Genomic DNA, 21675 nt, shown 5'->3' with positions numbered 1-21675 from the left:
CTGATATGTGAAGTAACACACATTTTTTTCAAGACAGACACAGAGGCTCATACTCTCTCTACTTGGCCACAAATGGTGTGCCTTGGTACTGTAGGAAACTCTGAATCTTCGAAATGCTGAACAAAATTCAGCACAGGAGAAAAACAATCCCCAAACAGGCACATTACTGGGAAAGACCTTCAGACTCTGAAGTTGGACTGTTGCAAACAGAGTTAGTGAGAGGTTGAAAGGTGCGAGCAGAGCTGACACAACATACTCATAGATTTAATGTTCATTTAATGAATGATAACTTAGTTAAGATAAGGTGGATGCTATTGGGGAGTATTTTAAACTCAAAGGCATAATGTGGCTAAGCAGTAGTATATTTTCTTGATTTTTGGTGATATAGAAACATACCAAACTGACCAGCACAAAACACACGCCCATAAACTCCCTTGCACACATGGCTGGAAGGAAAAGCAGAATCCTATTTTTTTTAAAGTTTGAGATTTTGATATTTGGTTCCAGGCTGGTATGTAAGTGGTAGGAAGTTCTCCTCAGATGAGTGCTTACAGGCCTAAGGCCACAGAGTTAGAACAAAAATTGCAGTAGCCAGGAGCGGTGTTATTGACCTTGGCTCAGTGATGTGAATTATGGCAACTGCATTACAATGCTACTCTAGTAAAAGATGTATAATCCTGGTAAGAAAGTGTCTGCAGTGATTGCCTCTGGGAAAGGCTTACAGTGTACAGCAGTAATAGTGTAATGGAAGAAGGGGGTGACTGGGGCAGCAACCCCCGGCACCCTTTTTGTGCATGTGGGAGGGAGGGTGGCACAAAAATAGCCATGACCACCATGGCAGCTGCTTGCATCCCTGTGATTGGCAGTGTGGCAGCTGGTGTACCCCAGGCACTGCACAGTTGCCCTAAGTGCAGAGTCTCTGGTTTACAGAGTATCTAAGTGGGGCTCAGGAGTCCATGCTGGAGTTTTTGTGGCCAGACCCTGTTCACATTTTGGCAGGAAATGGAGGAGAGAAGAGGACAAAGCTCCTTCTAGAGCATGTGAGGGAACATGGATGGGTTGGGTACAACTGGAATGCTCTTCTCATGTCCAGAAGAAATCTTAGCTGGATTATCCTGGGACTGTGAGGCTACTGGGAGTCATGGGAACTCCTAGATGGGCTGGAGGTGGGGTTACTGCACCCAGAGACTGTGGATTGTTAACACCAGCTTTTATTTGGCTTTATGTTCCCGTCACCCCAGTACATTCTCCTTTGGATGGAGCATAAGCCTCGTGTTTGGGAGGCAGGGAAACCAATTTGTGAATCTTTCTGAGAGACATTTGTCATGGAAGAGGCACCATAGCACTGGGGGAAAAACCCTTATCAGGGGGCATTAGCAGCTGTAGCTTACCCCCAGAAGAGAAGTAGAGAAGACGACTCCCCTCTTCCTCAATGCCAGCAGGAGAGCCGCAGATTACCTAGCTGCAAGCTGCTGCCATTGCCATGCAGTACAACAGCTCTAAAGGAGCTGATGGGGGAATTCAAATCTCCCACCCAGTTTCAAGAGCTCTCTTGCAAGCAGACTGATTTTCTTTCTCCCAAATGCTTCTCAAGACCTGTAGTTTGGTCACTAAAACACTGCATAGAATCAGCAGCTGGTCTACACTGCTAGTACTGTACTCACACCCTATGTCAGGGAAAGGCAAGATGCTGCTGACCTACAGGGACACACAGGGGTTACAAGGAATACTCGAAGTGGACACATTTGCGATTTGTCAGCCTCAGAAGGAGACTCAACCACACTCGCCACTTACTGCAGAAGATAATACAGGACACTGAGCTCATAAAGGGTTATATGAAGGGATGATTCCTTGAAACCATCAAATTTTGGAACACACAAACCAGCTCGACTGCAAATTAATTTTCTGAAAGCAAATATTGGAGATGTGCTGCATTGTTACAGTGAAGAGTAGTATAGGAACCAGCCAGGGTTGGAATATTATGTGAAGGCCTTTTATGTTTACCTTGTCACCAGGCAATCCTGATGGAATGGGAACTGATATAGTTTTGATCAAACTGGGATTTTTGCAAATAGATCTCAAGGCTGATGTTTTTGTTTGACATGAAAACTGCTTCGTCTACTTAAATGCAATGGCTGATTGCACAAGAACAAGGAAGAGAGAAACTCTAGGTTGTGTATGTGTGTGTTTCTACACTGATACTTGATGTCATTCTGTTGAGATTCACCTTACAATGTCAAATCAGTTGTGTCAATTCACCCTGTTCTGGCACAAATTTTTTCATGCAACTCCACATACTGGCTTGTTCTAAACTCAACAGATCTCATTCCAAGGAAAGCTTCCAAACTTAACAGAAGAAAACAAAAGCATGCAAAACATTTCCTTATATGATTACAGTCTATACAAACTGTGAATATGGTGAGGATACCTGTTTTATCATAACTGCCTTTCCTAGGTGCCATGCCAACTGCACTAGTATCATCTGCACAGATTAAAAGAAAGGTATTATTATTTTTTTTAAAGGTAGCAAAAGTTACCCAGTTCATTGTGACAAATAAATTGCTTCTGAAAGGAGATGAAGGTATTGTATACTTTGAGGGCTTAGCTCTTATTTTGAACAATTCATCAGGAATTTTCATCAACTAATTAAGTTTACTGTGGGACAAGAGCCAAGATGCAAGAATGCTCTGAAAACCATTTGGAAAAATGGAAAGTTAATTTCTGTTGAGATATGTAATGCACTGAAAAGAAATGCCATGAGAAAATGATTTGAAAAGATTGTATTGAAATATTTGCAAAAATGTCAATATCAAGTTGTCTGCCTGAAATGCACGGGATGTTGTGAATGAAGAAAAAATAACCATTGTGTTATGCTGTGTTGATGGCAAAGCTAATTATCCAGTCAGTCCAACCCAGTGACATCAATGCTGAAGATGTTACCCAAGAAATTTTGAGGACCTACAAGATCTGGATCTTGATCCTTAAAATACTTTATTTTCTCATTTTGATATTGCTAAAGATGTCCCTGGGTGCTTTTAGGAGAGAAATTAAACAGGCAAATATCTAGCACAAGCAGTCTGAATTACCAGATCCATCTGGTGTTTACTTCTGTGCATGAGTAGTCAGTAGTGACAAAAATGTCCTCATATTAGAACTCTCTGTACAAATATTTTCCAAAATGAGTGTGCTGTGCAAAGGCAAGCATCTGCAAAGACTCAAGATAGATAAAAGTTTCTGACTAGGACTGTACTTTCCTCTAAGCACATGAACTTCTGAAATTGAATACAATTACCCCTCTGTTCATGCAGTCTGTGCCCCTGTGTTGATACCCTAGGTACCAGCCTGTCTGGCCCATTCTGATGCAAAATGAAATCAAAACCTTTTCTGCAGTGTCATTCACTAAAATGGTTCTGATGATTTGGCACTTCCCAAAAGAATCCCTTTGTCAAAAAACTCCCCACCAGCACTTCTTGCATGCCTCCATGCTTTCACATGAGCTGCCTCTTGGACCCAGCTTGTAGGTGTGATTTGTTGCTGTTGTAATTATTTTGCACTTGCTGTGTGTTATAATCTTTTGTAATAGGTGGCCATGTTCGCATACGTCAGCTGGAGGTTTGCATAGTGTTTATGTAACAGGTGCTAAGTGAATAAGAGACTCTAGGGTGGCAGTATAGAAGAAACATGCGGTTGGGATTTTCCACATGGGGTTTCTCAAGGGAAAGTCCAGGGTCTGTCAGTAATGTGACAGTCACCGCTCCGAGCCAATGAAGAAGTGCCACACGCGATTAGACCGCCCTGCATCACTGAGGGTATAAAAGACATTGCACTACGAACTTTGGGGCCTTTGCGCGCCCGACGGAACGTACTCACGGATCGGTTCGAACTCGGAGCGACCTTCGGCCTGGCCAGCCGGAGGGGAGGATGCCAGACCCGCCTGATCCCGGCGACCAACCCCGGAAACACCTCGCCAGAACACAACAGCAGTCTCACGTGTCGCTAGGGCGCGTGAGACGTGGTGAGTGTGTGCTCACTGGTGGACACAACAGCATTGATTCTGTTTTGTTTTGCACCTCGTTAATAAAGTTGAGCCTGACCACCTATAACATCGCAGAGCGTGATCTGCTGTAAGCCCGACTATTGAAAGATCCTGTAACAGTTGCATGTGGAAAATTGCATATTGAAGCCATAAATGTTTTCTTGCTTCAGGTATAAATGGTGAGCGGACAGGATTCAGGATGAGGATGCCAACCTCCATCTTTTCATGTTATCATTTGTGCAGGATATTGTTTGACTCTTGGGGTTTCTATGTAGCTTAATAGTAGCTGTCAATACCTTGTTGTTGGTGCACATACTTTTGGTGATGGACCAACCTCTTCACGTGAGAAGAGGCAGTCTGACATTCCCAACATGATTTAGGAGCAGCAGTGGAAATTTGGAGGCCTGGGGCTTTGGCAATAGGGATTGGAAAATTCTTTGAACATGAAACTGACCTCTTACAACCTTTTTATGGAGCCCCTTACAGAACACGTAGCGAGTTGTTTCAGGTGGCTTTTGTAGATCAAGACAGTATGATGCTGTTGTTGCCACTGGCACAGAATGAGCAGTACATATGGACAAAAGGTAGGTAGCAGGCAAGACCCCATCAGCAGGTAGGGATCTCAAAGTACAATACTAAAGGCCAGAACTTAGATCAGAATTCCCTTTCCTTCTTTTCAGGTATGCTGTCATAACTAAGTCGATAGGGAAGTTATGCACCTTTATAGACTAACTAAATAAAGTATAGAGGTAGACAATACAGAGCTAACTGGACTCTCTGCTTACTTTTCTCTGATAAAACACAGGCCTCCATCTTTCAAAGCACCGTCTCGGTCTCCCAGGTAATACACACAGGTATAAAAAAAAAGGTGGGATTTTCACAAAAGTGCTCTGTGCTGGCCTGACTCTGCATCCAGCAAAGTCAGTAGGACCAATACATTGCATTTACATCCACTTTTTTGGCCCTTTGTTCTGCCAAAGGTACTTTAGCGGAACAAAATCCAGGCATCAGTGGTTGGCATTCTTGGGGGTGCCATGCTTTTTAAATTTTAGTTCATGACTGTAGATATTACAGTGTTTTTCTTGTAGCTTGTAAAGAAACATCACACTTGGACTTTCTGCACATTCCATCCAGGCATCACAAAGCTTCACTTACACACAAATGCCTTAATACAGTTTTAAATAACTTTAATGAAACTTAGTTCACTGTACATCTTGGATAACAAAGAGTTCAGATCTGCATCATAAAAACTTGTGATATGTAAACCAGAAAGAAGGGCATTTCAAGCATGGCTTTTCACGTTACAGGTATTCTAATACAGGTAAGTACATTAAAACAGGACATTGTAAGACTGTAAGACCTGTTTTGTTTTGTTTAAAGCAATTCCATTACAGGCAACACGATCAATGTTTTGCTGAACATGTTTAACAGACATTAAGATGCTATCATCCCTCTAGATCCTGATTTTTCCATTATTGTTTAGCAGTGCAGCCACAGTAAGATTAAAACCATATAGGAGAGTGCCACATCTCCCATATGAACGCACTACAGAATACCTTAATCTCACAATCACTGGGCAAAATGCATTGATCAGTCAAGTGAGGTAAACTAGTATTGGAAGAGTTTTCAGCATGTGTCCTTTTGTTATGAAACTTCATGTCAATATTATTATATTTTAAAGTAAGCTCTCAGTCTACTGTTAACACATTTTTGTTTACAATGACTTTAGGAAAGGATTGCTTACTATTACTAAATATGAGAAAACTACTTTGAATCTAGTATAATGCAAACATTCATGCTCCATCTGCTGCACAGAGCCCTTGGAATTTCAGTAGTTCAGTCCAACCTGGTAACTCTGCGTTACCTTTCTCCTCACATTGCAAAGGTGACTTGTTTTTCCTTAACTTAAGCAAAAAGAAAAAAAAAATTAAAACAAAGCAGAAGTTCCCTCCTCTCTCTAAACTGCCAGGTTTTGTGTCATTTTCAAGCTGAACATCAGTGGTGGCTTGGAGCTCTGAGAATTCACTGAGAAGCCAAGACATGGCAGGGCAGGTCAATGGCATAGTGTGGTCTCAGTTCAGGATGGTCTTTCACTGTTGAGGAAAGTCAGCATCTTACTGCTATTTTTCTAGAATTATTCACGCATCAATTACATTCATTTTAATTATAGTTCCAAAAAAAAAAAAAAAAAAGGCAAGGAAATATCTGATATCACTATCTGCTGGTTATTTCTAGTCTCTTAATTCATATTTCTGGTAAACCTAATGGGTCTGGTCTGTCATATTTGGGGACATTCTTCTGGATTTGTTATGGAGGGTCATTTGGGCTCCAAGTCAGGAAATGCTCATGCACATATTGCATCAACCCTTGTTCAGGGAAGGCCAGAATCTGATTAACTTTAAGTATTTACTTAAATCCTATTGTCTACAATGATCAAGTTAAGTCTACTTGACTTAGGTACTTCAGTCCACCCTTGTTCAGTAACCCAGGGGGCTTATAGGGTTACTGTTCATCAAGAACTACAGGTCAGGAAACACTATGGGCCTGATCCAAAACCCAAGCAAGCAAACAACACAGTATCATATTGACTCATGTGAGCCTTGGGTTAGGCCACGTGCCTGGTAATAAATGTTTGCAGGATCAGGCCCAGGTATCGTTATGAGACTCAGTTATCATCTTTGCTATTTGGGTCATCGTTTAAGCAATAAGGATCATGGTGTGGGGGCTTTTCTCTGGGAGTGCTGTAAATCGGAGAAGGTAATGGCCTGAAGCAGAGTTAAGGGACCCAGGGTGGTCGTTAATCCACAGCATCAAACTTACTGCTATTTTTACAAACTGAAAATGAAAAACATAATCCCCTGGGTGTACAGATTTTTCCTGGCTCCAATAACAATGCAGATTTGTCCAGAATGCACAATTAGCACCCTGTAAATTAGCCAGACTGCAGTAGCACGACACTTCACATTACAGTAATCAGTCGTCTTGGAGGTAGAACTGCTGCCCATCCGTGGACAAGCGCACCAGCCAATTTTTCAAGGCGCATGGCATTGTGCTGCAGAGTGTCTGCCATGGGAAGTGAATGGTTTACACCTTTAAATAACATCAACTCAGCAAATGTCAGTATTGATGCTATATTGGAGACAAGGTATGCAAAAGGATGTGAGGCCATAACCTCCTGATGAACAGGATTTTAAAATGGGAATACTGACACAGCTTCTAACCAATGCAACAGTGTTGGGGCGCTTTTTAAAACATGACTGTTGCAATGCATGGCCCTCACTACAAGACAGTTAGCTTGTGAGTAACTGTGTTCAGTGGGACTGTACACTTGTGTAAGTCTTAATTGTGTGTTTGCAAGATTGGGGTTGAAAGGAATGTGCCCCCTCTATTGCTTGGCTAGATCATGGTGTTCCTAGGTGTCAGGTGCATACAAAGGAGGGGGAAAAGAAAGTCATGAGGGGCTAGATCTGCAAAGTGACCTTGGTGCTGTGATGCTCGGGAGTGCAATGCCTGACTTTGAGGGACCTGGCTCCCACCGTGGAATAATCCACAGCCCTAATGGCTCAGAATGGGATTCACAAGAGTTGGCCCTAACTCTGTCTGCTACCTGTGCTGGGGATATGAAATATTGAAGAGAGTGGGGTGTTGGGCATTTCTTTCTGGGCTGCAGCAAGTCCTTTAGATGAGATTGGGACTCACAGCCTGGAATCCTCTCCTAGAGGCAGGTGCCTGTGTCATTCACTTCACAAAGAGCAGGGGTCATGCTCCTTGTCAAAAGTGGGAGATGGTGAAGCCTACCTCTTACAGAAGAAGCCAGTTGTTAGAGCACTCCTTCAGGATATCTAGGTCCTCCTCAGATAAGGTTGTGTAAATCCATTAGGCTAATCCTAAATTTACAGGCTGCTCTGCTATGGAGACACTCTCCTTTCCTCCTGCTGAAACTGGGCCGTGGGACAGCAAAGATTTCTAGATTAATGGGGCCAGAAAAAAAATAAAAGGAGCCTGACTATAACCAGGGGTTACACAACTCTCTGGGGTGATGGGATACCTTTCTTCCAAGGACTGCTCATACATTTTATCCAATGCTCATTTAATGCACATATAGGTGAGTTAAAAGGGGTTCCACATAAACCCTCAGTTTTGGGGTATCTGGTAACCATATTAAACCTTTTCTGAGTGCCCTGATTAACTGAGTTCTGTGGAGCTGCATACTGCTGTATATTTAGCCTTTCAACCCGTGTCTGCAGGATAAGCTCATTCCCAGTTCACAAAATGATCTTCCAAAGGACTATTATTCAAGGCAAAGATTTTTTAAAGATGGGGTCAGAAGTTTACTTCCCAAATACTTATTATGTTGGACCCTGTATCAGCCTGGCTTGGCACCCAGGGGCTTTTACAGACTTCGTTGGGGGTGTCTGGAGGCTCAGCATTTGAAAACCTGGTCACTGATTTCAGAGCTTCCCATTAGTCCCCCACATTCTTGTCAAATTCTCTGCCCAAGACAGCAGGGTGTTTTTTTCAAAACTGAATCAAAGGGTCTTTGCCAACCCCTTAGTTTCACTGTTAATAGAAACAGGCACACAACCTCTTCTTGACACTTCCTACAAATTGCCTCACTCATGCAAATTTTACAAACTAAATAACTGAGGAATTTACTGCATACTGTGTAGGATTAAGCCTCTATTTCCAAATAAAAAAATGATCTAAAGGCAATTTGAGAGACAAACTCTGCTTCCACCTCATTCCCCTACCAAGAGAGACACCACAGGGTTCCCTTTCCTACCAAACAAATGGAACCATATCATTCCCATTAGTATAAAATGGAGTTATCTTATAACTGCTCCTGATACTACAATGGCTGAGAGAACAGACTCCCCTACCTCATTTTCTCAAATAATCTCTCCATAGAGTAGAAAATCACCATTAGAAACATATCACTTTTAATGTGCATGTAAACTGCTCTGCAATAAAGTGTTATGAGGCTTAGAACAGGAGGAACTCTCATCAAGCGTTTCTTGCAATGAATAGCATATAAATAATGCCTTTTGGGGTTTAGCTATGGTCTGTAATTATTATTAGCAAAATGCTGCAAAAACCTCTTCAGAGGAAGCTGGAGATAATACTATTGTTGCACAGACTCTGCTGGTTCAAACTGTGCCAGAGGCTATTGCAGAGCATATTCACCAGGCTGAATGCAGTGGGAGTGCTCTCACAAGGGGCCCTCGTCTGCACTTATCCAAAGGGCCATTTCTTTGAAAATATTGATCAAATGTACTTACTCCTGTCATCTGAGCGCTCCTAAGTATGATCCAGAGAGAGGAGCCTGGCGGCAGTCTTGGCTTTCAGTTCAGCCGTCAAGGGCCTGTTAGAGGAACAAGGTTTATAGACTGGAGAGGGCTAGGAACTAGAAAGGAGAATTTTTGGGGCAGAATTGGCTACAAGTATCCAAGAATGCTGCCAGGCCTATGATAAAAGGATGTAACTTTTCAAGGAAGAATCAGTCTGGCTGCTCTAAGTAACCTCTGTAGCTCAGTTCAGAGCTGTTTCTCAGGCACGTGTGTCCATAACGTCTGTAGCTGGACGTTCTGCAGAAAGGCAATCTATGAGCTAAGAGCAGTGGAGGTGGCGGTGGGGGGTGGAAATGGGCTTTGCTAACCAGGGGAGCAGACTAAATTTGGGACAATTTTAAATTCTCATATAAAACATTATTAGCTGATAATAAGGGGCCTGATTCTATACAATGTTTTTGCTTCTATGAGCAATTCTTGTAAAATCACACAAGCTAAATCCATTCTTCTAGGGGAGTCGGCTGAGCTGCTGGCAGGGCCTAGGAGCAGTGCCTACACTACTGCATAGGAATTCTCGTTCCCTGCCCAGGAGTGGTAGAGAAGGCAGAACTCCTTGCACTCTCACCCCTTGGGCATCAGCACTTTAGTTTGGGCACAACCTCACCCTTAGAAGAGGAAAGCATGAACCAGCATGAGCTTTAGCTCATGACACTAGCCAGATGTCAGTTAAAGATGGAGCAATGTCGTTTCTGAAATTCCAGCATTTCACTTTTGAGAGGATGATGTGATCGGGAAGACTATTTGGTATATGGCATAGCCAAGGCATTTCTGTTTCAGCTCTGCTTGTGGTCAGCTCCACAGACTTTACATGACAGACAAGCTCAACACAAGAACATAGAAACATGTAAGGCTTTTACAGCATTCTTTCAGGAGCTCTGGCTCTATAACAGAAGCAAAACCACTGTAATGAGGAAAGGCCTATGCAGCCTATTAGGAAAACAGGTTGCCTTACTTAAAGACTGGGAATGCTGTTTCATACAGTTCCCAGAGGCATTTACAATGACTTACATTTTTCCTTTTTCACTAGTGCAAAGGGGTAGAAAAACATGAAGAACACAGCATATTTTTTGTCAAAGAGAAAAAATTGACCCTGCCCCTTTTTACCACTGGACAGAATGTGCATATTAAAAAAACATGTAAATAGCAAAATACATTTACACTATCTAACTATACTTTTACTTTGGGAATGGTTTCTGTAAAATATTTATAAGCCCTGTCCTTGTAAATTACCTTATGGACTCCTGAATACGAAAGCACCTTTGCCAAAGGATGCATAAACTTGTAATATAGTAATTATTTACTTGAATAACAGCAGTGAAAACATTTATGGGAGTAATTTTTCTCCATCTGTAAGTACAACAACTAAGGTAAGAATGAAGGCTGATGACAGATGTTTCTTTAAAGGCATGACAGGATCTGATCCATGAGTCCAACAATTGTATCTTCTGCCACGTTACATGGCATGGCAGGAGGCATGATTTTGGGATCAGGGATCAGACACCAAGTGTGCCCTACTTACTAGTACAGGGGGAGCCTGGGATCCTTAACACTGGGGCTCCTTCGGAACTGGCAAATAAGCCTGGCAATCAGCTGATTGTTGGCTGGGTCTCGAGCCCCACTAGGCCAGTTTGAGCCCCCAGAGCTAACTCCTGATCAGCAGATCAGGGGCCAGCAGGGACAGCACCAGGGCCCATCCGACTCCTGGCATTGTCTCCATGCTGACCCTGATCAGGTGGTTAGGGACTGGCTGGGACTGCACATCTGAGCCCTGGTGCAGTCCATCTGGCCACATGTTCACTCTAAGACACAACTGAAACCAGCCACAAAATTACGATACCTTTTTTAGATAATAATTTTGTGACTGGTTTTACTTTTTGTTGTGCAATTAGCTGCTTAAATGTGTGGCCAGGTTACACTTTAAGATATGATAAACTGGTTAATCGCATCTTCAGGGTAACACCTGCTCAGGGGGTAAGCAAGCAAAAGAGAACTGGAATGAGGAGAAGTTTCAAGACAAGAATAGCAGAGTTTGGCCAAAAGACACCAAAAAGTACATCCCATCTCTCTGATTTCATCAAGAAGTCCCTTCTCCGCAGAGCTTTACAAAATATTGTAGATGCTGCTATTATTGTCATTATTGTTCATCCAACAGTCACTGAATGAAAGGCTTAAGTGAAGCACTCCCCATGCCTTCAAGCAGTGAAGATGTGCTGGAGATTTCTTTTCAGTAGTGAAATTAATCTATTTGTAACAATAAAAATTCTAGGAAAGCCTACAGAGTTACAGCTACTGTTACAACAAGCAGCAATTGCCTCAAGATGAAGTCTTATTTTAACTATGCTAAATGGAATCTGCATTGGGCAAGCATGTTGTTGGGTAGCCAACAAGTTTTCAATAGCAAAAGTACAAACCATCTCCCCCCCATCAAAAACAAGCTGCTTCATTAAAGGATAGCATACTCTGGAACAACCAGGGCCTGGTTATCCCATCAGGTGACTTTAATGGGAACTGTGTGCAGGGTGACAGAATAGGATAGGCAAAGGATTTCATATTCCTCAGGAAGGGAGAACCCCTCCTCCCACAGCTTATTGTACACCTACATGTCAGCTGCATTCTCTGTTACACCTAGGTTACATGAACACCAAATCAGCCCAAATTAAGTAGTTTTAGCCAAAGACACCCCAAAACTGCACTTCACCATGAAAGTCTCTACTCATATTTGCCCAGTGATTTCCATGAAATTTACGCTCGCTTACACCAACCCTGAATTTTGCCCAGTATTTTGTTTTTTAGACAGAATATAGCTGCTCAAAAGTGGTGCGAACAACTAACACTGTACAAAATAAATCCTCATCCGATGCAGTTAAGTCTGCATTTATTATTTGGATAACAAGAAATAAAGTCTAGTGAGAGTGTCAGCATCCCTGTTTCACCCTGGCAGTTAAAAGATCAGAGAGAAGCTGTTTGCACCTGAGAGACATTTTCTTTATGTTCTGTATATTTTATAAAAAATTATGCTGTGAATTGGTTAACTGGTTTCTGAGGCATTAAGGAAAAATATGTTTATTGCTTTATGTTACAAAACTCCACTAGGACTTCGACAATTCATTTTTTGATATGTTTAGTGCCAAGGAAATAATTTTGTAGCTGAACTTTCATTCTTTCTATTAGAGATATGCGTATGCTTAGAAGGAAAGTTTCCATATTATTCAGAAAAAATGCCCTTTGAACTATTTCAGCCAGCTTATATTTGACATTTTATTGGATAACTAAGAACAGCCATGTTCTTCTACCCAACAATCATTACTATGAGAACACATTTTAAAATGTAATACACAACTTTTCTAATTGACTTTATAGACACACTATCAGGAAGAAACAAAAACCATAGTTTAAAACAGAAAGTGAAATGAAAACCAGACATTTTAGTGATTTAACAGTGCTCTGTCCCAGCAGGCATTTACTGCATTTATCTGTGAATTGTAAATGCCAGCTCATGTGGACAGCATACTAACATTATGAGTAATAATTTCTACTTTCTAGTTGGGATAATGAATGGGTCCAATTACTAAATTTATCCTTATCCTGATAAATGGGCTACTGCTAGAACCAAATAAACTAATACATAAACCCAATAACAAAATGCCAAACTATAACTTAATAGTACTGTAAATATTTATCAAATAGTATTCCATATTTACAGAGAATTAACGCAGATCACTGTTGACATGAAAGTAGATACACATTCACTTAACCTATACAGAGAAACTGAGTGCAACAAAAAATATCTGCCCAATGGTGCAGTTAGCTTCACTTGAAAGTCCCCTTCAGTTGAGATAAATCACATTAGGTTTAAATGGGCTAAAGAACATCATGAACATAAATTCAACAAATAGAAACAACGTCAACTAGACCTGAGGAGGATTAGGAAGGTTAGAGGTGTGAGATCTGAAACTCCAGCAGCAGAGAGAGGTACCACCAACACTAACATCCAAGATTCAAAGACCAAAGGCTAAGGTGATTTTAGCTGTCTGACAATTGCCTCTTTCTCCCTTAGTGCCCAATCGTCCTGTAAAAGGCTAGGAAATTCACTGCTGGAACTCCACTGCTCCAGACCCTGTTGTTCTCAGGTATTGCAGCATTTACATGGGTGATTGATCTCTGCTTGCAGGCTGCTGCAAGATGAAGACAAAATTCGATGACAGAATCTGTATCATCAATTTTAATTTTCTCACTTGTATTAAGTGTTCGAAGTGGTTACAGTTCTTGCCTTTTACTTCCTTTACTTTTGTGGTAAAGTTACATTTTTTAAAGTATAAAAAGTTTCCCTTAGCCTTTCAACCCCACTACTTACTGAGATCGTAATAAGTCGGTTTTGTGTTTAAAATATTTGCATATCATGCTGATCAGTAAAAGACGACAATGACATGTGCCCTTGAAAGCTTTCAAGTTTATTATATTTAGGTCTGATTAGGGGTACTTCAACTAGCAGATTACTGTCCTGCTGGTGCAACAGGTCAATGTGACTACCTAAGATGTGTACTGGCTCCTAGTTATGCAAGCTAGGGTGACACAAAATTATTACTAATGTGCAATATCTGCTTTTCTAAATGAAATAATTTGGTCATTTTTATTTTTTTACCTAGACTGAAAAAGTGATCACAATCCATGATGCATCAATCACATGCAGCATTCCATATGACAAAATAACTCCAAATCCAAGGATAGTCCTAACAGGATTTCAATCATGAAATAACCAGAGATATAAACTAAGTGGCTGGAGCTGAACTGGACATGTTAACAACTAACCTGCATTACACTGTGTGGCTGTTTGACAACAGATGCTGAGACCATCAGACTGCAGACCTTTAAATATAGCAACACTGGCATGTGGCGATCATAGCAGGAATACTGAGAGAGAAAATGCAAGGGGTCTTAATTCCATTTCGTGGTATGCTGGGTTGAGACACAAGCCTGCGAGACCTGGAGCATCCTTGATTTCAAGCCTTTATAAGATGAATGAGAATATGCCCTCCTGCATAACATGGCAAGATTAAGCAAAGTGATTTTAATCCAGGGCATGGTGTTTTATGCAATTGGCAGTAGCTTTCTAGATTGCAGGTAAATTACTTAGCAACACTCATTTGATACTTATGCATTTTTAGCTACATGCACAAAAACTGCACTGAGTGAGCAGTTCAAAACAGAACAGCAATGGGCACTTGAAGACATTGATAAGCATCCAGGTTGGTTACCCATATTTATAAAAAGAAAAGCATCCATCAGATGGTAAATCAAATGAAACTTGCTTTCCATTTAGACAAAACTTGTTAATATACAAACAAGAGTTAACTGGAATGTTTAAAATCAAGACGTGGAAAGTATATTAACTGGTTCTAACACTTGGTTTGCCTCCTCTCTCTGTGACATTTAAATTTGCACTTACCAAAACTCAGGGAAAATGAGTGAGTTATCTCATACCACTTAAAATGCCACACACACTGAGAGCTCCACATTTGTCTAAGTCATTTTTATGACAGCAAAAATCAAGTGAAATGCATGATGGGTAATTCAAGTGAAAGCTGTCCATCAGTAATTTAAGTTTTGAAACATTAGAGAATTGTAATTTTATAGCAAAAATACTTCATTGTGTGCTTACCCAAAGTTACAAGTTCTATTGATATAGTAAATATTTTAATATATTTCAAGAATTTTGCTTTAAGTTCCCTTGACTGGACTTCCACTTCCAAAGTGCGTTAGTTTGAAGATTTGCTGAGAGCACTAGCGGAGCGACGAAGTTTCCCAGAGACTTTGTTTTTCGTGGCACGTGGTAGCGTTGGAGAGGTCTGCTCTGCTAATTCTATCCCTATGTTTACAGTGAGGTCAGCACTTGCACTTGTGGTGAGACAGCCTGAAAAAGAAAGTAGGTGGAGAAAAAGTGTCTAAGAACAAAAGGAATATCCATGTGTTCACATCAACAGAAACGCTTCATAGGATGCAAAATGGACACCATTCATCCTAGGTGCAGCTACATTGCATTTAACGGAGTTGTACGCAAATGAAGTTGGCCCTCAGCTGTAAGGAGACTGTGCTGCCAGTATGTGGTAAGGAGTCTGGATGCTGCCTGTTTCCACAGAAAGTAAGGAAGGGCTCAGCTGTGCTGTGGACTAAGCACCCACGCAGGGGAGTAAGAAACTTCTTGACAGCCCCATACAGGCTACCCAGATCCTGAGGCCCACTGGACAGGAGTAAGATGATAATGCAGGTACCAGTTACTTCCCCCACCTTAGAAGGGTGGAGGGAATGGAGCTAGTACTGCAGTTATTCCTTACCCCTCCTTGCAGTCATAGCAAGGATGAAAAAGAGGACTTGTGGTTCTCAGAAAGGTGTCTTAGGTCCCTTATCCTTCTGGGCCACTTTTGCATTGGTGTAGCTTATATCACATCCCTTCCGGGCACAGGACTCTGCCTGAAGGCACCATTTAGCACAAAAAAAGCTCTCTCACTCATCTGTTATTAAAAGTTGCCAGATTTTGCATATGTATTTGCAGTACTTACTCTCTGTTGTGGGGGTTGAAAATCAGTTTCCTTAGAGTGAATATTTTTGATGAAATTATAATATCTCTTAGCCCCTGACTAACAAAGGGGGAGGGAGAGAAAGCAGCAATTCCAGTGGGAAGGCAGTACATGAAATCTCTATCATTTCTGTTGTATCTCAAAACACAGTTTAAGAACTTTATGCAAAGTTCGTCAAAATCCCCAGTGGCTACAGTCTAGTCCACATGTATTTACATATTGTTGTTTTACACTAAGTTATACCTCAATTATTCCCCAAAGGGGATTATGACTTGAGGTCAGAATGCAATGGTTTGTCAGGAGAACAGATGAGGAAACAGCTATTAAAATCAAAAGTAAATGAATAAAATTAAAGTGTGTGTGTATGCAACTCTTGTCTTTCCCCAATGCAATTATAATCATGCTCTGAGGAATACAAAAATGCATGCTGCAACACAGCACCGTTGTTGCTACTGTGGTTTCAACTTGTCCCAAGACAGTTCTAAGTGTGAATGCCATTTCATCAGCTCTCTCCTGGTACTGTATTTTTAAACAATGTTACAAGTTCTCCCTGTAAATCCTCAATATAAACATTTTTATTAGACATGGGACTGAAGCTAAGCTTCATATCCAAACACCTCCAAAACTCTTGGGGATGGTGGAGGAAGATTCAGAATGCAAACTCTAGGTCAACATTTTGGAGGCGTCTCTTATGCTTACAAATGTTTGCAGGCAAGGTTCTTTGAGTAGATGTGATATCTTTTATTAGACCAACAGAGTAGTTGGAAAAAAGTTCTTAGCAAGCTTTTGGGTCCAGTCACCCTTCTCCAGGAGCACGAACTCTAAACTGGAGCTCATTTCACAGTGTGAACCTATTTCTGATTTAGTACCCTGCTATATCTTCCAATTGCTCTATTAATGTTTTGTGTGTCAAGATAATATTTTGTATAGTTACACAAGTATACCTCCTGAATGACCCAAAAAGGTTGCAGATACCACAGACAAATGCCATTGTGGAAATGCAGATGTCTCTAGACTGGAGGCTAATAACCAACTAATTATACAACAGTGCAAGGAGGGGAAAATTTGTCTTGGACACAATTGGGTAGCCCTTAGGAAAATTGTTAGGAGATCTTTCATGTCCATAAGGCCCGGATGGGACATCTGCTTGTATGGTCTTCATGGAAAGGCTTGCATGTGGTAACCTGCATGGTAGTCAAATTTACCTTGGAAGGACGAATGACTAAGTCGACTCTGCTGGGATTTCAACACAGCGCTCCAGTGATGTTAGGTATTTTACACCTGATACTTAAGGATAACTAGTTTCCTTCTCCCCTCCCTGCTTGTAATGACCATAAAACTAATGGGCCAAATTCCCTTGTATATTATGGATGCTCTGTAAAACTTGGGAGAGGTAAAGGAGCTGTATGTGCAGCTTACAGGGTGCTCTGCATTGCTGGAACTGTGCAAAGCAGGCACTGCATACTAGTGACTCTAGCCCTATACATTTTTAAAGTTTTTTCATCTGAATCCTTTTGTTCTGAGGTACAACAGAAGGGGCACAGTCTAAAGATTACAGCTGGCATTCTAACCGTGGCCTCATGGCTGCAATTCCTCACTGAAGGCTGTAGGACATTTTACACATAGTAAATTTTTTAAAACTGTAACTTAGAAGTTGTCGTCTCACAAATCAACTCCATAAAAAGAAAAATTAGCAACCAGAAGATTATCTGAGCAGGTTTGAAAATTCAGTACCGCTGCTGTGCGCTAGCAGCCTGAATTTATCTCAGTACTTCTCAGAACCAAAGTCTGGAAATTCAACAGGATCCATGGTCAGCATCTTTGCTTATTTCCTTTCTACAAAGTTTAAAGCACAGGCCTCATGATGGGAGTCAGGCTCGTGATAGCTAAATCCAACTGTTTTAATGAATTCTCAGCTTCATGTTAAAAAAAACCCAACTGAAATGATGGGTCAATTACTATTATTATTAAGCATTTATTGCTCATTTGAAAGCCAGTGAACAAACCTGATATTTGTATGTCAGACGATACCTTCCACTTACCAATTTTACATTTTAGATCAACTGACTAACAAGGGGTGGGGGTGGGGAAGCAGTTCCAAAACATTAAAAAGAAGAAGAAAAAAAAAGTGATTTAATATGCAAAGGCATTTTCTGTGAAAAAAATGTGGAGCTGTTAGTTTGGGATTAAAAGTGGAAAATTGCTGTGTTTTCCCTAGGAAAGAAAGTGGGGGAGGGAGGTGTTGTATTTTACATTCCAGCAGCTAAGCAGAATGGCAGATGGTCAAAATAATACAATTTTCGCCAAATGGGCAAGCTCAAGCAATATTCATGCAAGTACTTAACAATACAGCTCCCACACATATGAAAAGCAGTGCAGTTCAAACAGGCAAGAGTGTGTAAGGAGGCACAGCCACACCTACGCGCTCACAATCACCCACAGCATTCCATTAGCCGCGGAGTTCGTGCATTCCATCAGTCACAACTTTCTTCTGGCAAGTCCTTAACTATGCAATCAACCTTGAAGCTCCCTCTAAACCATCTTGATTGATAGGGAGACAGCAGCTGCAGAGTGAGCAAGTAATAACCACAAAAGATAAAGGCTTTCATACAAATATTATAATTCCACTTGCAAGCTGTCTGGCACGAACTCTAATTACTTGGCCTTCTTCTTGTAATGGAAGCCTGGAACTTTATTCAGATAACATACTCCAGCCCACTTAACTATTCATCACTACAGGGAAAAGAAACGGGAATATACATACACATACATATGTAACCGTAAAATAAACAACCAGTTACCAGAAAGGTTACAATGTTTGGGAGCGATTTCAAGATTTCTGATGGGCACACGCAGAGATTGATCTAAATCCATACGTTATGTGACCTTTTTAGGGAATGAGTTATAACATTTATAAATCATCAAAACAATAAGGAAGAGCTGGGTAATGTTTTACTTGGTAATGAATGTTAGCTGCTGGTGAAAAAAAAATGACTCTTTTGTCACAGGGAGTCTTTTGGCGTTCTAAAATACGCCATTCAAACATAGGCTAATCATTTCCCAGGATGCAAAAGAAGCAAAATAAATAAATAAATAAGGCAACGCAGGGGAGATGAGATGACATGGCTCTCAATAACCAGCCATCAAGCTGCTCAGCTTCTAGTTTGGCAAGTTATTATTTAAAGTCTCTTGCTTTGCATCCATCTGTGAACCGGGCCTCAAGGAGTTAATGTTGTGCTTCAAGTGCTCTGTGCCTAAGCCCAGCCTACCACTGAGTGTATCCAGCCAGCATGCTGCTGTCAGGCTGCTTCCTTCCATTCGATCAGCGCATTGGAAATTGCCCAGACAAACAAGCAGAACCAAGGAGTCTGCAAAGGTCACACCTGGCGTGTGGCCGGCCGGCCTGCTCTCCGGGTCCTAAACCGCACCCCCAGTCTCCAGGTTCAGGGCACTCTGTGTTTCCCCTCCTTTGTTTCCTTTTCCTCCCCCAGCTGTTCCATTCAGAGGCCCAAGCTCAGCAATCTGCCCTCCCTAGAAAGGGAGGCCCTTATTAAGCTGAGCTAACTCAAAGGGCCAGCACAGCACGTGCCGCTCCTTATCGGCCCCATCTCAAGATCCTATTCCATGGTGCTTAGGCAACAAAAAAGTAAATGGACTTAACTCCCATTGGCTCCCCTGCAGCAATGCAGACAAAAGTGCAAGGCAACAAAGACATTTTCCACTATGGCAGGTGTTGGTGTCAGATTCCGCCTGAAGCAAACAGGAGCAGAAGAAAGAACAAGTATGTGCGCTTCTCAGACACGCAGGGGCAGGGAGGCACTAGCAGGGTACAGCAGCAGGGCTCTTAGTGCCACAGCCAAGTCAGGTGGGCACAGGCAAGGCCACTTGCTTCCAGCACAGAGCTTGTAATTCATGTTTGGTAGAGTGAAAGAGGCTGGGGATGAAGGCAACAGGGACAGAAGTGCGAGACAGAGACCCTGAGACCAGGAGCTGTTTCAGTTTGATAGCAGCAACAGAAAAGAGATGGTTAGTAAGCCTAGCAATGATGCCAGCCATGCAGCCTGCAAACTCTTACCTTTCTCAATTACCGTACTGAGAGCTTTACATATTCTAATCTAAAGGGAAAGAACACAAAATCATATCAATACAGGAACAGCGCACCCGCTGCTCTAGTGCGAGGCATATGCATGAGGCTTACACACACTACTCCTGTTCAGGGGAGCAGCAGCTAAACCAACTGTTCAGTAAGTAACTTGAAGGCATCATTTGTCAATGGAAAACACGGATACTGTTTACAGCTTGCCCTGGGACCATTTGGAAGTGAGGGGGATAAGTGTGTAAGCGTAGATCTATGTTTTTCTCCACAGCTGGTTGAAAAGGGTACAAAGGGGAAAATGTTGATGAATAACTAGAAAAAGAAATCATTTCCTTCCAACTTTAGCAACTATAAGGACGTTACTATGAAATTATAGACATTGTGCTATATTTGTTCTAGAATTGCATTCATACATCCAGTGTATGTAGGGGTTGTAGAATTTCCAGCAGCTGTAAACTTTGAACCTTCAGGAAGTCTTACACAGCAATTACCTAGAAGCTAAGAGAAAAATCACGAAGTGGATAATATATAAGTTTATGTTATATGGGTTTTATAATACAGAAACTCTCTTGAGCCAGGGGGAAAAAAACCCATGTACAACTGCGTGCCTCTGTGTTCCCAACATTTCTACAATCTCATGGACAAACAAAGTATTTGCATGAACAAATGATCTTTCAGACATCTCAGGCGTCATTTACATGTGCAAATACTTGGCGTGTGTACGATTATGGAATATATATTGTGCTACCAAACACACTTTTTGTCAATGGAGCTCAGGCTTTAAAGATCTGTTACATGTTGTCTAGAAGGGGATTACAATGTGCAGTTTGTCATTAAAAGGGAACTACATTTCTCAAGAATGGTTTATGATTCATGAAAAGTTAAGGGGACGAAGTCAACTTGAACTTTATAAAAACTATTTAAAAAAAAATCTCTAAGTTTCTGGAAGAGGTCCCTTTAAACAGCATAGAGATTCCCCTTTCTCTCCCACCAATAAAGAATTTTCTTCTCCTCCTGATAACTTTTAAGGCAGTTTCCAGCAGGGGAAGATGAGCAGTCCTGAAAGCAATGCCATTAAATATACTTAGTCCCGTCCCTGTTCATCCCCCCCACCAACTTCCACGTTCTGTGTTTGTGTTACTGGCTGCCTCAGTAGCAGCTTTGCTGCTGCTATTGAAATAGCCACTTGTATTGCTGCAGAAGAACATATAATCAGAGTTGTCCTGGAGCAAGTGCATGAGGCTGATGTCATGCCACCAGCAAATGTGCCTGGAAGTACAACTCTTCACCAAAACTTTAAAACCGACTAGACTGGCAGGCATGCCGAAGGCACCAAGTAAACACCCTGGACAAGATTTTCTTTTAATCTCTCTCCACAACAGTAAATTTTAGGTATTCTTTACAAACACAGAAAGCATGCGATTTTTACTGGGAATGGGGTTTTCCAGATCACAATGCGCTTTTCATAGTATCCAGTTATATTTCACATGAGTGTGGTGTGTATCAGCTTGGAGAACTGGACAAGACATGCACATTCAGGCATTTGGTGTTTTCAATTGTCACAAATGTTCCTGAAAATCCCAGTTTCAAGAATCATGTTATTAGGTGAAAAATTCAACT

At 41.5% G+C, this 21675-nt stretch overlaps 1 protein-coding gene across 2 annotated transcripts in view; it reads right to left on the bottom strand.

Annotated features, from left to right (window-relative positions):
- Nucleotides 1-5212: 5212 nt before the first annotated feature.
- Nucleotides 5213-21675, bottom strand: part of RALGAPA2 (Ral GTPase activating protein catalytic subunit alpha 2) — a 359228-nt gene continuing 342765 nt past the window's right edge. For both annotated transcript variants that reach the window (XM_090051969.1, XM_090051977.1), the window contains one exon: nucleotides 5213-15295. In XM_090051969.1, the coding sequence (XP_089908095.1) occupies nucleotides 15141-15295 (155 nt within the window). In that variant the 3' untranslated portion in view covers nucleotides 5213-15140. The remainder of the gene's footprint in view (nucleotides 15296-21675) is intronic.

Source organism: Crocodylus siamensis, chromosome 1, assembly GCF_052110815.1.
Source record: "Crocodylus siamensis isolate JL-2025a chromosome 1, ASM5211081v1, whole genome shotgun sequence".
Classification (NCBI taxonomy): domain Eukaryota; kingdom Metazoa; phylum Chordata; order Crocodylia; family Crocodylidae; genus Crocodylus; species Crocodylus siamensis.
This window is presented reverse-complemented; position numbering and strand designations above follow the sequence as displayed.